Below are 14,612 nucleotides of genomic sequence, written 5' to 3'. Positions count from 1 at the left end.
TAATTATTTACTCGATAATATAAATCTATGAAGCGAAAAGTTTGATTTTTTAAAAACATTCAAAATTTATGAAATGTTACAATATTTTTGAATATGACAATAAAACAATATTTTACTAATAATTATATATATAGTTACGATTTTAATAATGAAATAATAATCCAAAAATATATATAGAAGAAAATACAAATAAATGTGAAAGTTTGAAACAATCTATTCAATGAAAAAAATATAACGTAAACTTATTATATTTTATAAATTGATAGACACATATATATTATAATATATACCAATTTAGAATTGAAAACGAAATGTTTATATAAAATAAATGAAAACAAAAGTCCGCGCGGTTGCGCGGATCGAGATCTAGTATATATTAATCCTGGAGCATTACAACATTTTTTCTGTCACGTGTCATGATTAGGATGATTCTTAGAATCTTTAGAAAAATAAGTTGGTCCATATAAATATATATTATATTTTTATTAAACTAATTATCAAATTGATTAGTAGCGTACTAAAGAATATTCTTAATTATTTTCCTAAATAAAAGTTACGGAATCACCTCCGCCGTGACGCCGCAGTTAACATGGTCCACGTGTTGGTTTCTGGTGTTTCCTCTCCGGTTATCGTTTTCACCATCGGATCTGACGGCGTGCAGTCGCTTGTAAGATCGGATTTTTCCGGCATGAGTTGAAGTGTCACGACTCCAGTTGGTTCCCGATCATCAGACAAGTCAGATCTGGTCTTTCCTCGACACGTGGTGTTGTTATTCTTTGAAACCTTAATGTACTTTCGTTTGGTTCGTTTGCTCAGATTGTAAGAGTTCTTGTTGTTGTCTCCTGCATCGCATGGCTGACCAGTCGTCGGTTTTGGAGCGATCGGACGGTAACGGAGCATGAGAGTGTCAAGGGAAACCTTATCCTGCGCCTTACCGGCGTATCTTAGCGTTCCCAACCACTCATCTTGATTCACCATCTTTCTCTCCCTCTTCTCAAACACACTCTCTCTCTCTCTATAGTGTTTCCGTGTCTCTCTCCGTTGAGCCGAAATAGTAAAGGAGGAGGAATGGTAATTCGCCACGTGGTTCTAGGGTTAGCGCATATATACATTTAAATCATTGGATAGTCTCTGTGTATCTTTCTGTTCTGTGTCATCTTTTGCACCATGGAGAAAAGTTAGAGAGAGGTGAGAGAATCAATTTCTCTCTGTACTCTCTCCCCACCGACTCTTTCTTCTCGGAAGCTCTCTTTTGCTCTGTTTTCCGGTGGCGGACGGTGCCCTCGACCGTCGGTCGCCACCTTGCACGTTCTCTGGTTTCTCGCCTTTTCTCCTGTTTGACGGCCATCTCCTGCAGCCTCCTTGCTCAACGTCTCTGGATCTCTGATGAATTGCGGCCGGATCCGTCGGATCTAAGCGGTCGACAAGTGTGTACCCGTCCTCCCTGGAGTGTTGGCGATGCTGTGGTTGGTCCTCCGTCTATAGGAAGCGTGGATTTGGTTATAGATCTGGTAGTCGGTGGTGGTTGAATCTGGGTCAGATCCAACCCGGAGTGCTTGTCGGACTCGTAGCGCGTCGCTGCCGTTGCCTCTCTGCCACTGAGATGTCTCTACCTTCCGCCCTATCTCCCAGATCTGTTGCTCTGCTTGGACTTCCCCATCCTTATCCTCGGATTTTCGATGAAAAGGCGAGTTGAGGCACTCGCCGGGGACTCCTTTTCGTCTGCTTCATCTAGCTTCAAGCATGATGGCTGTTTTTGCCGTCTGTTGATAGGAGTTCTTTTCTCCCCTGTGGCTCACAATTTTGGAAGGAGATCGACTGTCGGTGTTTCATGGCTCTTCCTCGTTCAGAAGCCGTTATTTTTTTGAGTCTCCTGGTTGTGTGAAGGGACTGGAGTCGGGTGCTGTGAACCTCCGCTTGCTTCCGCCAGGTTATCTCCGGCGTCCATTTGCTCGGTTCTCCTTGTTGGTTTAAGGTGTTCAGAAACTCGTCACGTTGATCTCTGGAGCTACTTTCGGCGTCTGGAGTGGTTTTCCACTAGAATATGGCTGGACCGGGACCTAGTCAACCCCGCTTCGCCTATTGTTTAGCTCGGGATCGCCTTCGGGATAGGCTTCGGCCCCTAAGCCTATTCTCCGGCTGAATTGCTCTCTGATTTATGCTCTTGGTACAGGTAACGGCTTCAAGATAAAGCATCGATCAACTAGAATTGCAATGATGCTATTGAATTAGTTTTGTCAAGCTTTAATCAAACCCTCGGGTGATGGTTGAATCTTCATGTCACTGAATGTCATTTTTATCCTTTTTTTTTTTGGGGCACTCACTGACCTTTGCTTTATTAGCTTATCAAAAAAAAAAAAAATCTTTTCCACCATATTTATGTCTCTTTTCCTTCTTTATTTTAATACTTGAGATAAGAGAGTAACAAGTTAAATATTATCTATACTTTTGATAACGATTCAGAACAACTATTTTATTTTTTGCACATCATGCATGATTCAGAACAACAAGTCCCAGGTTTCATTCTTTTGAAAGTTCCCACAATTACAATCTGTTAATTATCTTGGAGTTTAATATTAATTAATTTAGTATTTATAAAATCATGTTAACCAGTCATGCATATCGATTAACGCTACACATACACGCACTTGTACACACAATTAAGGTCGGATAGATTTTTGGAACAATTTTAATACTATCAGCCAATCTCGATTTTTAAAAATGGTGAGTCGGCAAAAAAATAAATACAAATCAACTCTTTGTATGATGTCTATAGGTGTAGGTATGTACAAGAGCCTGTGTTTTGTTGTGAATGAGAGATTTATTATTAAATTTTTATCTAGCTAAAACATGGACTACTAATTATAGTTTTAATTTTGGAACTAGTGGGTGTTATTGGTTTTGGAAGTTTAATGGAATTTGATAGAATGTAAATCTCAAAATAAATCCACTGTTATTCAATTGGGATTTGATGAATGTGAACTAAAATCCAGTGTTATTGGATTAAGAATTTGTTAAATATACTAGATCCATTGTCCGCGCTACGCGCGGATTATGTATTTTAATTTATTCTCTATATATTTAAATTGCTTAGCAAAGTTTGAAAGACAGAAGTTTGGTTTTAGATTTTGTAGAGAATTATAAATTTTTTTTAAAAAAACAATGATAAAATTGTTAAAAATGTAAATAGACCAATGTATCAAGTTGTGCGGGAAAAAGAATAACAATCCGAATGATGCATGAATTAAAGTCACTCTTTGCTGCATGCTTTTGCATGATCTATTATTCGTCCTTTGAAATGCTTTATGTAATCATTTGATTTGTTGAAGTAGAAATTTGTTGCTGGTGATGAACTGAGTAGAAGTTTGCCTGAAAAATATTGGATATTATTGTTCTGTTGAGGGGAAAAAATTTAGATTGGTATTATTTTTTGATGTGTTTAAGAAAATGATTTACCTTGGAAAAGTTTAGGAATTATGCTTGTGATGATGACAACTTTAAATTCTCTATCCTTCTTGCTTTGTAGGATGATAAAATCTGCTGCTTGCTTGTCGCATAGTATGAGTTTAACCATTGTCGACCTGGATAGAGGTGTATGTATGAGGAGAATTATGATTTTGTTTTTACATATTGTGTTAGACTGACCTGTTCAGCCGTAGACCAATCGCGGCATCAATATTGATTCCTGGGTGGTACTGATTTCTTTTTTTGTATTATGAGTATCTTCCCGACGACATCTGCACACATTGATTTTGAGTTAGACAAAAATCAATGTTTGTTAAATTGATATTGGGCTGACTTACTAACCTGGTAAGTAGGTAGGTGTACTGGCTAAGCGCAATAGATTTTTGTAATTCTGAGGAGAGAAATTGGGAACTGGAAATATTGCACCGATGTCTGTAACTTTCGATGTTGTTGTCTTGTGGTCGATCCGAATGTAATACGGCAGCTGGGTGAGTTTTCGATGTCGTGAATTATGTATGACAGAATCCTGAAAATTCATATATATCTCCCTCAGTTAAATTTTTTGGGTAATTTGGCTGAATGTTTCCGGTGAGCCAACCTTCTAATAGTTGTCCCTGAATGTGAACAAAATTTATTGTGCCGAACCAATTAAGTAAATAGTGAGTAGTTTAAACCAAATACATATATATGTATATGTTAAAGTTTTAATAAAGGCTTACATGGTGGTCGTAGCACATGAACCCGATGCAAATTTGAGTATTATCTGTTTCGTCTTTCCTGATGTCCCAAACACTTTTTATACATACCGTGATAGGGCGCACTGAAATCCTTTCCTGAAATTGGTGGATTCTTTGAGGAATGTGTTGCATGTGAGATGTCACTGTAAAACATGCGATTTTAGTTAAGGGCATACATTCTTTAGAACTTTACAAAAGAAACAATCTTCTGGGATTAACACTTTAGGTTAGTTTTACTGTTTGGTTCTCTTAAAACATATATTAAATTATACATAATCTTACTAATAAATATATTATTTTTGAATTGAAAAAGTAAATGTTATCTAATATATTCAAATAATAACCAAATAATAGAGATATTATATATCAAAAATTATACCTATAATGAAATGGCTTATTGCATAGCTAATATTTGCAAGTTTTTTTAAGAAATACAATTTTGAACAACTTTGTACCAAAATATATTTATTAAATTAAGTAATTAAACTAAATTTGGATCAAAATATATATAGCATTGTTCTATTTATTTTATGTAGTTGTGCAATGGGACATGTTATTTCAAATATAGCAACTTTTATATGAAATGGATTTATAATATTAGCATCATATCTTTATTTTAATTTATTCAAGTTACAAATATTAATAAGTAAGCAATAACAAATCTTCTTCAAATCTTTGGATTCCTTTTTCTGGAAAACAAATTTCCAAAATTAATTATTTTATCTATCAGAAATTTACGCTGCAATTAAATTTTAATTTAGTTTTAGTGAAGCCTGAAGAAACTGTCATCAAAATATGTTACAGTTAATGATATTAAAAATTTGCATTGTTATATTAGGAAAATAAATTTTGTTATTATTTAAAATAAATTAGAAAGAGTATTACTATTTCCTGTATGCATATTCTAAAATAATATATTCGGTTATAATTTTTATGTTTTAATAGTATCTGAAATATTTACAATAAAAAAAATATGTCAAATCGAATTGCTAATATTTTCCAGTTTTTTTAAGAAGTACAATTTTATAATATTTTGCACTATTAATATATGACTATTAATATATTTAACCACACAAAACAGTATTATATGAAATAAATAAATAACAATAGGCACCAAAGCAACATGCACCAAATCAATGTTCTAAAAATCAGAGCAACAGCAAGAAATTGTATTAGACAATAGGCAGGGGGTTGTAGGATTTGTATTAGACAACAGGCACCAAAGCAACAGTATAATGTATGTGAACCTATAATTACATTTATGTATTTTACGTTCTGTTATATTCAATTCTTTTCATATTTGATTTTTTTTTTTGGCAGAATCCACTAACTGAAACTAAATTATGGTTTAATTGGATTGGATATTCCAATTCCTTGATCAAAAAGAAAATTAAACACCTTTGAAAACAACAAAATTGTTGGATCCTTCAAAAAAAAAAAAATTCTGAGAGAAAGAGTTTGGAGATTATATAGTTACATGCAGTTTCTATGGGTTGATCTTTGGGTGGGTTATCCATTTCGTTGAAACAACGATCTTTTCAACCAACCTATTATCAATGAGATATATGTCTTCCACTTTCTTATTCAAGAAGGAAAAGCCATAAAAAGTTAAAGAGAGATTTGTACGTTAAAGAGATCAAAACAGCTATGTTGAAACCAATCTACACAATAGTAAACAAAATGAGAATGGCCAAATATTAGTTGGACAATACCTGTTCGAAGTAGAAGTGAATTAGAGAGAAGCGTTGGGCTGAGGGAGGCGTTGAAGATTAGTTAGGTTAAGGGTTTTTTCTTTCTAAGCATAAGAATATATGATACATGTGAATGTGGCAAATTTCCTTAAGTTTCGCAAGCGTAAATATCTCTATTATTTGTCACCGTGAATGTGGCACATTTCCTAAATTTCATAAATGTGTATAATTGATTTAAGGAATATAGAATCCTGATAAGAAATCATGGCATAATTGATTAAAAAAGATACAGAAAATCAATCTATTTTTATTTTGCTCAGATATGTAAAAGTCAACAAAGATTCTAAGAAACAATAGAGATTATAAGAAAGATAGTTAAAATTATTGAAATGCAAAGTCTGAAAATGAAAAAAACTGAGCATTGTCTTTAACGTAACCAAAAAAGTACTTAAACTGCAGGAAATTTAAAAAAACCAATTCAGTACTTAAACTGCATCAATGAACCGAGGCTCTAATTCTCACATCTTGGGCGTTTAGCTGTCTCTGGATCAGCACTGCTACACGCCCGCTTACTCTCCTCATCTGCAGAGTCTCCACGGCCTTTGGGAGGTTCAAAGACGTCGTCTCCAGACTGCGTTGCTTCCTCGGACATTGCAGCAATGTCATTTCCAACTGAGGCTTCCGTGGGTGATGGTGTGTCTAGAGGGAGGATCTTGGTGACAGTTATCGCTCGAGTATTGCCTGAGAAGTTGTGGTCAGTAACTTTCACACAGAACTTATGTGTCTGTCCGATGGTGCTGATTAGAGCTTCCGGGACATGCACCTCATGGTCAGCTCCTTCGCTTTTATTAGCCTTACATTCAAGTTAGTAGTGTCAGTTTAAATAATTTGGGAGATTAGCAACGAAAAAAGTTAAAAAATCATTTGAGATTATAAACTGGTGTTAGTTACCTCAAAGTAGCTGCTAACTAACTCGGATGCATGCCTCCCAGTCAACTCCCGATCAGCATCTCCAAGTAGGACAAAGAAAACTTGTTCACTGTTGTCATAAACAGAAATTTTTGCACGGTACCTGTTGTGAAAGAATAAGAAACTAACGTCAAAAATTTAATAATCAAAAACTAATACTATTGAAACCATAATTGAATATTAAGGCGAGATAACATACTGTGGAACGCCAGCTGTTAACCTTCCCACATTTTGTGTTTGTACAAATCAACGAACTTGGGCCATTGGTAGCCTTAGAATGGCACTCACTGCATGCAATGTAGTACCAAGTAGAGCCATGAACAACATCATCAATCGTAGCCGTGCACTCAAAAAATGCAGCCTGCGAAAGTTTATAAGCATGAGATTAAAATATATTAGTGTTTCAAAATGAGTAAGTAATACAGCTTTACTTTTACCTTTGCAGATTCCTGAGTCATATAGGAGAATATATCTGCTATAGTCAGTGTCTCACGCTTAGTGATGACGTTTTCGCTAACTTGATCAGCAATCTCTGGGTTAGAGCCCAGCCTGAAACAAAATAAAAAGTAGTGCTTCAGTCAATCACTGCTATAAGTGTAAGTTTACGCTTCAGATGGATCTGTATAGAATAGATGCTGAAGACGGATATACATACCAGGTGAAATAATCCCTGGTTGGTTGGACATCATAGTCCATGAAGACCCGTGTGGAGGACATAGAGGATAAGGCAAGGGTACCTGTTCAATAATGTAAGAATCATTAAAAAGGATTGAGTGAAAATTAGCAACTATTGATAAAGAAGAAAACGTTTTAGGAATGGTAAATAATTACCTCCGAGATGTTTAGTGTTAACAGTTGTGACCAAAAGCACTGTGGGAGTGTTTTCACAGGAGTTGAATTTCTTGCAAAAGTCTGTTGCAGTCTGGTCCCAAAGGTAGAGCTTCATCACAGGTCTACTGCAAAAATAAACTCATAGGGATTTAAGAACTACCGAGAGATGATTTCTTGAAATAAAAGAACACACTTACTCATGCGACTGCACATGAATCATAATATGCCGAGTGGTAGCGATCTTCACATCGTCAAGGCTGGGACGCTCAATAAGAGTCTGTCCATCGACCAGCTTCATGTGGCCAATAACATCTATAACATTTACACGAAAAGAGTAAGTTATATGACTAATAAAACTCTAGAAACCAAATATTTGAACTACTTATTTAACCCTTAAAATATAGATTTCTTTACCTAAGCAGGAGGATAGACTAAAAACTACACACAAAGTAATGTAACTGAGAGATGATTTATAAAACTAATATGCTTACCATAGAGGTCACCTTTGAGATCACAGTTGGCTTCAAAATCTTCGTATGAATGAAACCTGAAACGGTCTTCATCAAAAGAGATGGGAATCTCGTGAAGAACCGACATTTCAGAGTTCCATGCGAAAGACACGGTTGCGACATGATCAGCAACCTGATACACCGGTTTGTTTTTCGATCCGTAGAAATTGATGAGTTTGTAAACTGATCCGCGTTTCATCTCAGGCAAGTACTTCTTAATTCGCCCCGGTGGGATGAATCCTTGAATAACAGTTCCCTGAAATAACAGATCACGAAATGAGAATGAAACCTCGGAACTAAAACAGAAACGAAACAAACACATAGATACGAAACAACTTCAGAATTAAAACATATATGAAACAAAACACTACTTTGAAACAACTTCAGAATTAAAACAGATACGAAACAAAACACTACTTTAACTAATTAATCAAGCGTATAATAGACATCTAAAAAAACCATCGAAACCCTAGCCTATCAAAAATTCTCGGAAACATAGATTTAATGATCTGGAAACTATTTTTGGAGAATCGACTAACCTGTTCGTCGATGGGGAGCATTTCGAGGCCAATCAGTGTCTTCTACACCGGGTTCCGAGCCTCCCAGAAATGGATGAGTCGGAAGCGAAGCTGAGTTTCGTGAGGACCTAGAGAGACATCCTTGAAGAACATGACCTTTTCATCAGAGTCAGAGGAGACATGAGACTTCCCATTTCGTTTCATCGCCATAGATCGAGCTTTGAGTGGTTCTAGGGTTTTGGTTTATATGAAATAAAGAAGATCAGTATATAAAGAAGGATGAAAAGGGGGAGTTGAAACGAAATCATTAAGGAGGTATTGATTGTGAAGAAGTGGCTCGATTAAATCTCGGCTTCTCTGCTCTTCGATCGAAGAAGACGAAGAGGTAGAGGCGATGAAAAGACGAAGAGGCAGAGGCGATGAGATTCTTATCCTTCGACGGAGCCTCCGAGGTTTCTTTTTTGTGATATGCATCAACATAAAAGTTTAATAAAGCCCTTTTGTAAATTACGGATGAAGCCCACAGAAGCCCACAACGCTCCAGACAAAACAGCACGGCGAGCCCGGGATGACGTGTCACATAAAACGCTCCTGATTGGCCTGAATTAAAAATCATACGTGGCACGCTCTCTGCTCAATATATCCGGCTTTTAGTATTGTAGATTTCATAGGAATTGAAATCACCTGCTATTCAATATTCAGATGAATTTTATTAGAATTGAGTTTTAATGGATTACTAGATTTTGACCCGCGCTTAGAAAGCGCGGGTTTGTTTGTTTTTCATTTATTAATCGAAAACTGATTTACAAATTACCATTATTTTTCATTTCGAACCATAACAATTGAGTTTTTAGGTTTTTATCATTTGTTTTTTTTCTCTTCAAAATATGGTATTTGTTCGAAATATGGTAACTGTTCTATAATAATGTTTGAGTTTTAAAATTTGTTTTCATATCTGACCTAGATTCATGTTTGAACCTATAGACCCGATACATTGTATATAATCCTGTTCGGATTTAATGAAAAATTTGTTAATTAAAAATCCGATATAACCCGGTAAAAACCTAAAAACTCACTATTAACCCGCGATCTGATACTATTGATCCGATAACAAAATATCTTATAGTACTTTTTAAAAAAATGATTAAATTACTCATATATTTATTAATATTACATAAATTAGTGATTCCTTAGAATTTGATAAAATTTTATCATGTTATCTAAATAAAAAATGATAATATAAAATAACTTATTGATATGACAATATTAGTTTATTTTCGTTATTAATAACCTATTATAAGTTTGTGTTTGTATTTTAGATTTAAAAATTTATTTTAAGATAGTTTTTAAAATATTCTTGAACACTCGTAATTGCCATATTAATATTATGTATAAAATGACATTATACACTGAAAAATGATATTCAAATATGTATATGATATATGGTGTAGGATATACGATTTTGGTTTGTATTGAAAATATGTATAATATTCAAATGATCTATTTTGAATATTGATACGTATATTTAAGAAAATAATATTTCCATGTTTCTTAATTCATTTATTGTTCATAATATATTTATACTTATATTAAATTTAAAATTAATATATATTTTAAATATATATATAGGCCTATTATTTATAGATCCATTTAGGTGTATCTGTAGGCCCAAAATCAAAAGACTTAAATGCCATTAATGAATTTTATTAATTCTTTGTAAAAATAAGGGTATTTTTGAGAAAACTGCAATTTTCATTAAGGATATAATTTGAGAATGATCCTCTTTTAATGGTATTGATGATGTACTTTCCATAAAAAATAAGCCTAAACCAAATCCTAGACTTTTTATTTGGCTTTTGAAGTACTCATAGCTTCGTCTCTTCCTCATCCGTTCTTCACCACCTCGCTTCGCCTCCGACGTCTCCTCCGAGGACACCAAACTTTTCGCCAGATCCCTAACCACTCGGCGTTTCTCTCCTCCTCCACCGTGCACCTCCGTCACGCAGTCCTACAAACCTTCGGCTGGAACCTCGTCTGCTTTGAATGGAAACTCAAAAACCTGAAGAGCAGCCAGAAGAAGTTGTCTGAGGCTGAGCAACCTTGCACCTCCGTCTTGCAGTTTTTCCTCGTGCTTAACAGCTGAAGATTCATAGTCATATGTTGTTGGATACAGTTGGGAAAAAATCATGGAAGTTGTTGAGATCAAGCAACGACATCTGGTTGAAGAAAATAAAAAACCATTAAGCTTTTAAACGTTGGGAACCAAATGATGAGCCGTTCAAAAATCTTCTCCATATATCATGTGTTGATTCGTTACTAAACAGACTTTGTTACCTAGATTCTCTGAATATCAACGATTTTATATTTTTAAATCGTCTGTTTCTTATCTCGAAGATATCAACAAGTTTCTCTATATAAACTGTTTACATCAACTAGCTTAAAACACACCCAACAAACATGCAACTTATAAAGAAAAATCATTATGCAAACTGAAGTAACTTATTTTGTGTACCTTAATGGACAAAAACAATTCAATATATATTCATATGTTGTTTTTTTAAGACTTACACATCACTTTCCTTAATATTTTGCAGGTGTCTGATTGTTAGCAAGTATCTGACCAATCAGTAATATTTTGTAATGAAAATAAAACTAAATACATATCAAATAATTTAGATCTTTTTCAATTTTATTTATTATATTTATAATTTTTTATATATAAAATATAGATTTATAAAAACTTGGACCCCTTAATTAGTATTATACGGGAGGACACAGGGCTTGGACCCGGGGCGGTCGCACCGCTTGTCCCCCTGATAAGCCGGTCCTGAATCTGACTGTTCCGTACGATCGCCCTATCGCCATTATGGATAACATGTAAGTTATTTTTTCATTACTGCAATTCCTCTCTCAATTCTGTGAACTTTATATGTTTGTTTCGTTTCATAGATTATCTAGAGTTCTTTTGTTGTAAAATATTAATGCATAATTATTTCAAGACCCGTTTTGATATATTATAGCTTTGACTTGATTAGTTGTATGAAAAAGGAAACGTATTGATCTAACTCAAATAGTATTGACACGTCTTTGGAGAATTTCTTATATCTTTGGCCATATCTCAAATAGTCTTCCACGTTAACTCAAATAATTTTTTGAGTTTTTTTTATTGTTGATTTGGAAACAAACTCCAATAAAATCCTTAACAAAAATCAAAATGTATTTCAAACCATTCTATTCAAATCCTTCTCACGATGAAAGACTCCACTCAAATCTATTAAAAGAATCCTAATTACAGTTATTTTTAATTCCACTAAACTTCCAAAACCAATAATATCCCCTTAGTTTTTCTCCCTTATCTATACTATTAAATCATGATCCTATTGTTTAATTTTACCTTAGTCTGCCATTTCTTTACTAACATTGCATGTTTCATTAAGGGCAATCAAGTAATATTAATAACACATCTATATTGGGCCATTTTTTTGGATCCAGTCCACTGTCCACATCAGATCTCTCTTGGGCCATTTGGGCCGATTAAGAAATCAGATCCAATTCTCACATTTTTTTTTCCTTTGAGCCATTGAGTCCAAGTTCAAATAATTTTTTTTTCAACCATTATTAATTATTTTTTCTTTTCTTAATATAATTTAAGCATTCATAAAAAAAATTGTTTTTTTCATTGAAAAGTATAAATTTTTATTAAAAGTATATAACTATTTTTATTAAAAATATTAACCACATAATAAAATTAATTTATCAGAGTTATACCAACTTAATTCATTAAAGAAATACAGTTTCATTTTTTAAACATAAATAGTCATTTAAAATGAAACACGATAAAGAAAAATAAAAAGTTTAAGTCTTTTATAAAATAAAACACAAATATATGAAATATGACGCTAAATATTTGTCAATTAAAAAAAAGGAAAATAAACCCGCGCTTTGAAAGCGCGGGTAAAAATCTAGTAACTCTCTTAAAACTGTATGACTTTGAGTCATAGATCGATGTATGTAACCTCTTCGTTATTTAAATTACAAATATGCTTTTGTAAAAATAAAAAAAAACCTTGACAACAAATATTCTTTGATTGTATAACATATTTGTCATGTATATATGTGTGTTTGCTGCATTAGTTTACCAAATACAAAACATTGAAATTGGTTCGACTTAAGACTAATAAAAATAGTTTATACGTGAATATAAAATCTTTTGAAATATATTTACAAAAGAGACACATTTAAGCAACACTAGCATTCTCTTTACGGCGTACGTTGCATATGCCATACAACAATTACAGTTTGATCCGGATTTTAAAATAAGAAAATTAATTAATTTTACCGTATATATATTAATTGAATTTTAGAAATTTAAATTTTATATTAATTTTATTATATTATTTGGTGTATATGAAAAATGTTTCATAGATTTTAAATGTGGTTTTAGATATAATTTTAGTAAATACTATCAAAATATATTGAAGTGTTCAAGAAATAGAGGTAAACTCAATTGTGAATATAAAAGTAATAATATAAATGTACTTATATAAATTGTATATATGTAAATTATTAATTTATGAACTTAATGAAATCATATAATTGCGTAAATTTTTCAAAAAGTTTATTATTTTTTTTAATTTAACCAGCCCAATTCGAAACTGACAAATTTATTAATTAATTTATCATGTTTATTAATTTATTTATTATTAATTTATAGAATATGTATTTGATGTTGTCTTGAATAATAACAGTTGCCAAATTACACGAAATGTAAAAGAGTGCACTTAAAATATTTCATACATTTTAGCCACATGTTGATATGGAACTCGGTTGGGCTGGACACAAAACTAAAGGATAAGTTAAGTCCGTATTAATTTGGCGAAAAATAAGCCCATTTATATATAAAATATAGATTTATAAAAACTTGGACCCCTTAATTAGTATTATACGGGAGGACACAAGGCTTGGACCCGGGGCGGTCGCACCGCTTGTCCCCCTGATAAGCCGGTCCTGAATCTGACTGTTCCGTACGATCGCCCTATCGCCATTATGGATAACATGTAAGTTATTTTTTCATTACTGCAATTCCTCTCTCAATTCTGTGAACTTTATATGTTTGTTTCGTTTCATAGATTATCTAGAGTTCTTTGGTTGTAAGATATTAATGCATAATTATTTCAAGACCCGTTTTGATATATTATAGCTTTGACTTGATTAGTTGTATGAAAAAGGAAACGTATTGATCTAACTCAAATAGTATTGACACGTCTTTGGAGAATTTCTTATATCTTTGGCCATATCTCAAATAGTCTTCCACGTTAACTCAAATAATTTTTTGAGTTTTTTTTTATTGTTGATTTGGAAACAAACTCCAATAAAATCCTTAACAAAAATCAAAATGTATTTCAAACCATTCTATTCAAATCCTTCTCACGATGAAAGACTCCACTCAAATCTATTAAAAGAATCCTAATTACAGTTTTTTTTAATTCCACTAAACTTCCAAAACCAATAATATCCCCTTAGTTTTTCTCCCTTATCAATACCATTAAAAGAAGATCATTCTCAAATTATATCCTTAATGAAAATTGCAGTTTTCTCAAAAATACCCTTATTTTTACAAAGAATTAATAAAATTCATTAATGGCATTTAAGTCTTTTGGTTTTGGGCCTACAGATACACCTAAATGGATCTATAAATAATAGGCCTATATATATATTTAAAAGATATATTAATTTTAAATTTAATATAAGTATAAATATATTATGAACAATAAATGAATTAAGAAACATGAAAATATTATTTTCTTAAATATACGTATCAATATTCAAAATAGATCATTTGAATATTATACATATTTTCAATACAAACCAAAATCGTATATCCTACACCAT

General features: G+C 32.9%; 2 protein-coding genes across 3 annotated transcripts; both read right to left on the bottom strand.

The window, feature by feature from the left end:
- Positions 1 to 561: 561 nt before the first annotated feature.
- On the bottom strand, positions 562 to 978 carry LOC106372867. Its single transcript, XM_013813132.1, has one exon. The coding sequence runs from the start codon at positions 976 to 978 to the stop codon at positions 562 to 564; it is 417 nt and encodes a 138-aa protein (XP_013668586.1).
- Positions 979 to 6,180: 5,202 nt separating this feature from the next.
- On the bottom strand, positions 6,181 to 11,863 carry LOC106375483. Of its 2 annotated transcripts, none has more exons than XM_048746961.1 (10): positions 10,563 to 11,863; positions 8,742 to 9,404; positions 8,185 to 8,458; positions 7,891 to 8,005; positions 7,694 to 7,815; positions 7,518 to 7,599; positions 7,300 to 7,411; positions 7,062 to 7,223; positions 6,845 to 6,965; positions 6,181 to 6,746 (listed from the first exon to the last, which is right to left on the bottom strand). In XM_048746961.1, exons 2-9 carry the CDS (start codon positions 8,760 to 8,762, stop codon positions 6,939 to 6,941), a joined length of 915 nt encoding a protein of 304 aa, XP_048602918.1. In that variant the 5' UTR covers positions 8,763 to 9,404; positions 10,563 to 11,863; the 3' UTR covers positions 6,181 to 6,746; positions 6,845 to 6,938. The 2 variants fall into 2 exon arrangements, with proteins under 2 accessions (XP_048602918.1, XP_048602917.1); XM_048746960.1 differs by having other exon boundaries at positions 7,694 to 7,818; positions 10,563 to 11,859.
- Positions 11,864 to 14,612: the final 2,749 nt, after the last annotated feature.

The sequence above is a fragment of the Brassica napus genome, chromosome C2 (assembly GCF_020379485.1).
Source record: "Brassica napus cultivar Da-Ae chromosome C2, Da-Ae, whole genome shotgun sequence".
Lineage (NCBI taxonomy): Eukaryota > Viridiplantae > Streptophyta > Magnoliopsida > Brassicales > Brassicaceae > Brassica > Brassica napus.
Note: the sequence above shows the minus strand (reverse complement) of the source record. Positions and strands in the feature narration are given on the sequence as shown.

What these genes read in the sequence shown, in the direction of transcription:
- LOC106372867 (XM_013813132.1), bottom strand. Translation starts at nt 978, where the DNA reads ATGGTGAATCAAGATGAGTGGTTGGGAACGCTAAGATACGCCGGTAAG.
- LOC106375483 (XM_048746960.1), bottom strand. Translation starts at nt 8,762, where the DNA reads ATGCTCCCCATCGACGAACAG. An exon ending in TGCTCCCCATCGACGAACAG is followed by an intron (nt 8,459 to 8,741) that starts GTTAGTCGATTC and finishes CTGTTATTTCAG; the next exon opens with GGAACTGTTATTCAAGGATT. An exon ending in ATTCATGTGCAGTCGCATGA is followed by an intron (nt 7,819 to 7,890) that starts GTAAGTGTGTTC and finishes TTATTTTTGCAG; the next exon opens with TAGACCTGTGATGAAGCTCT.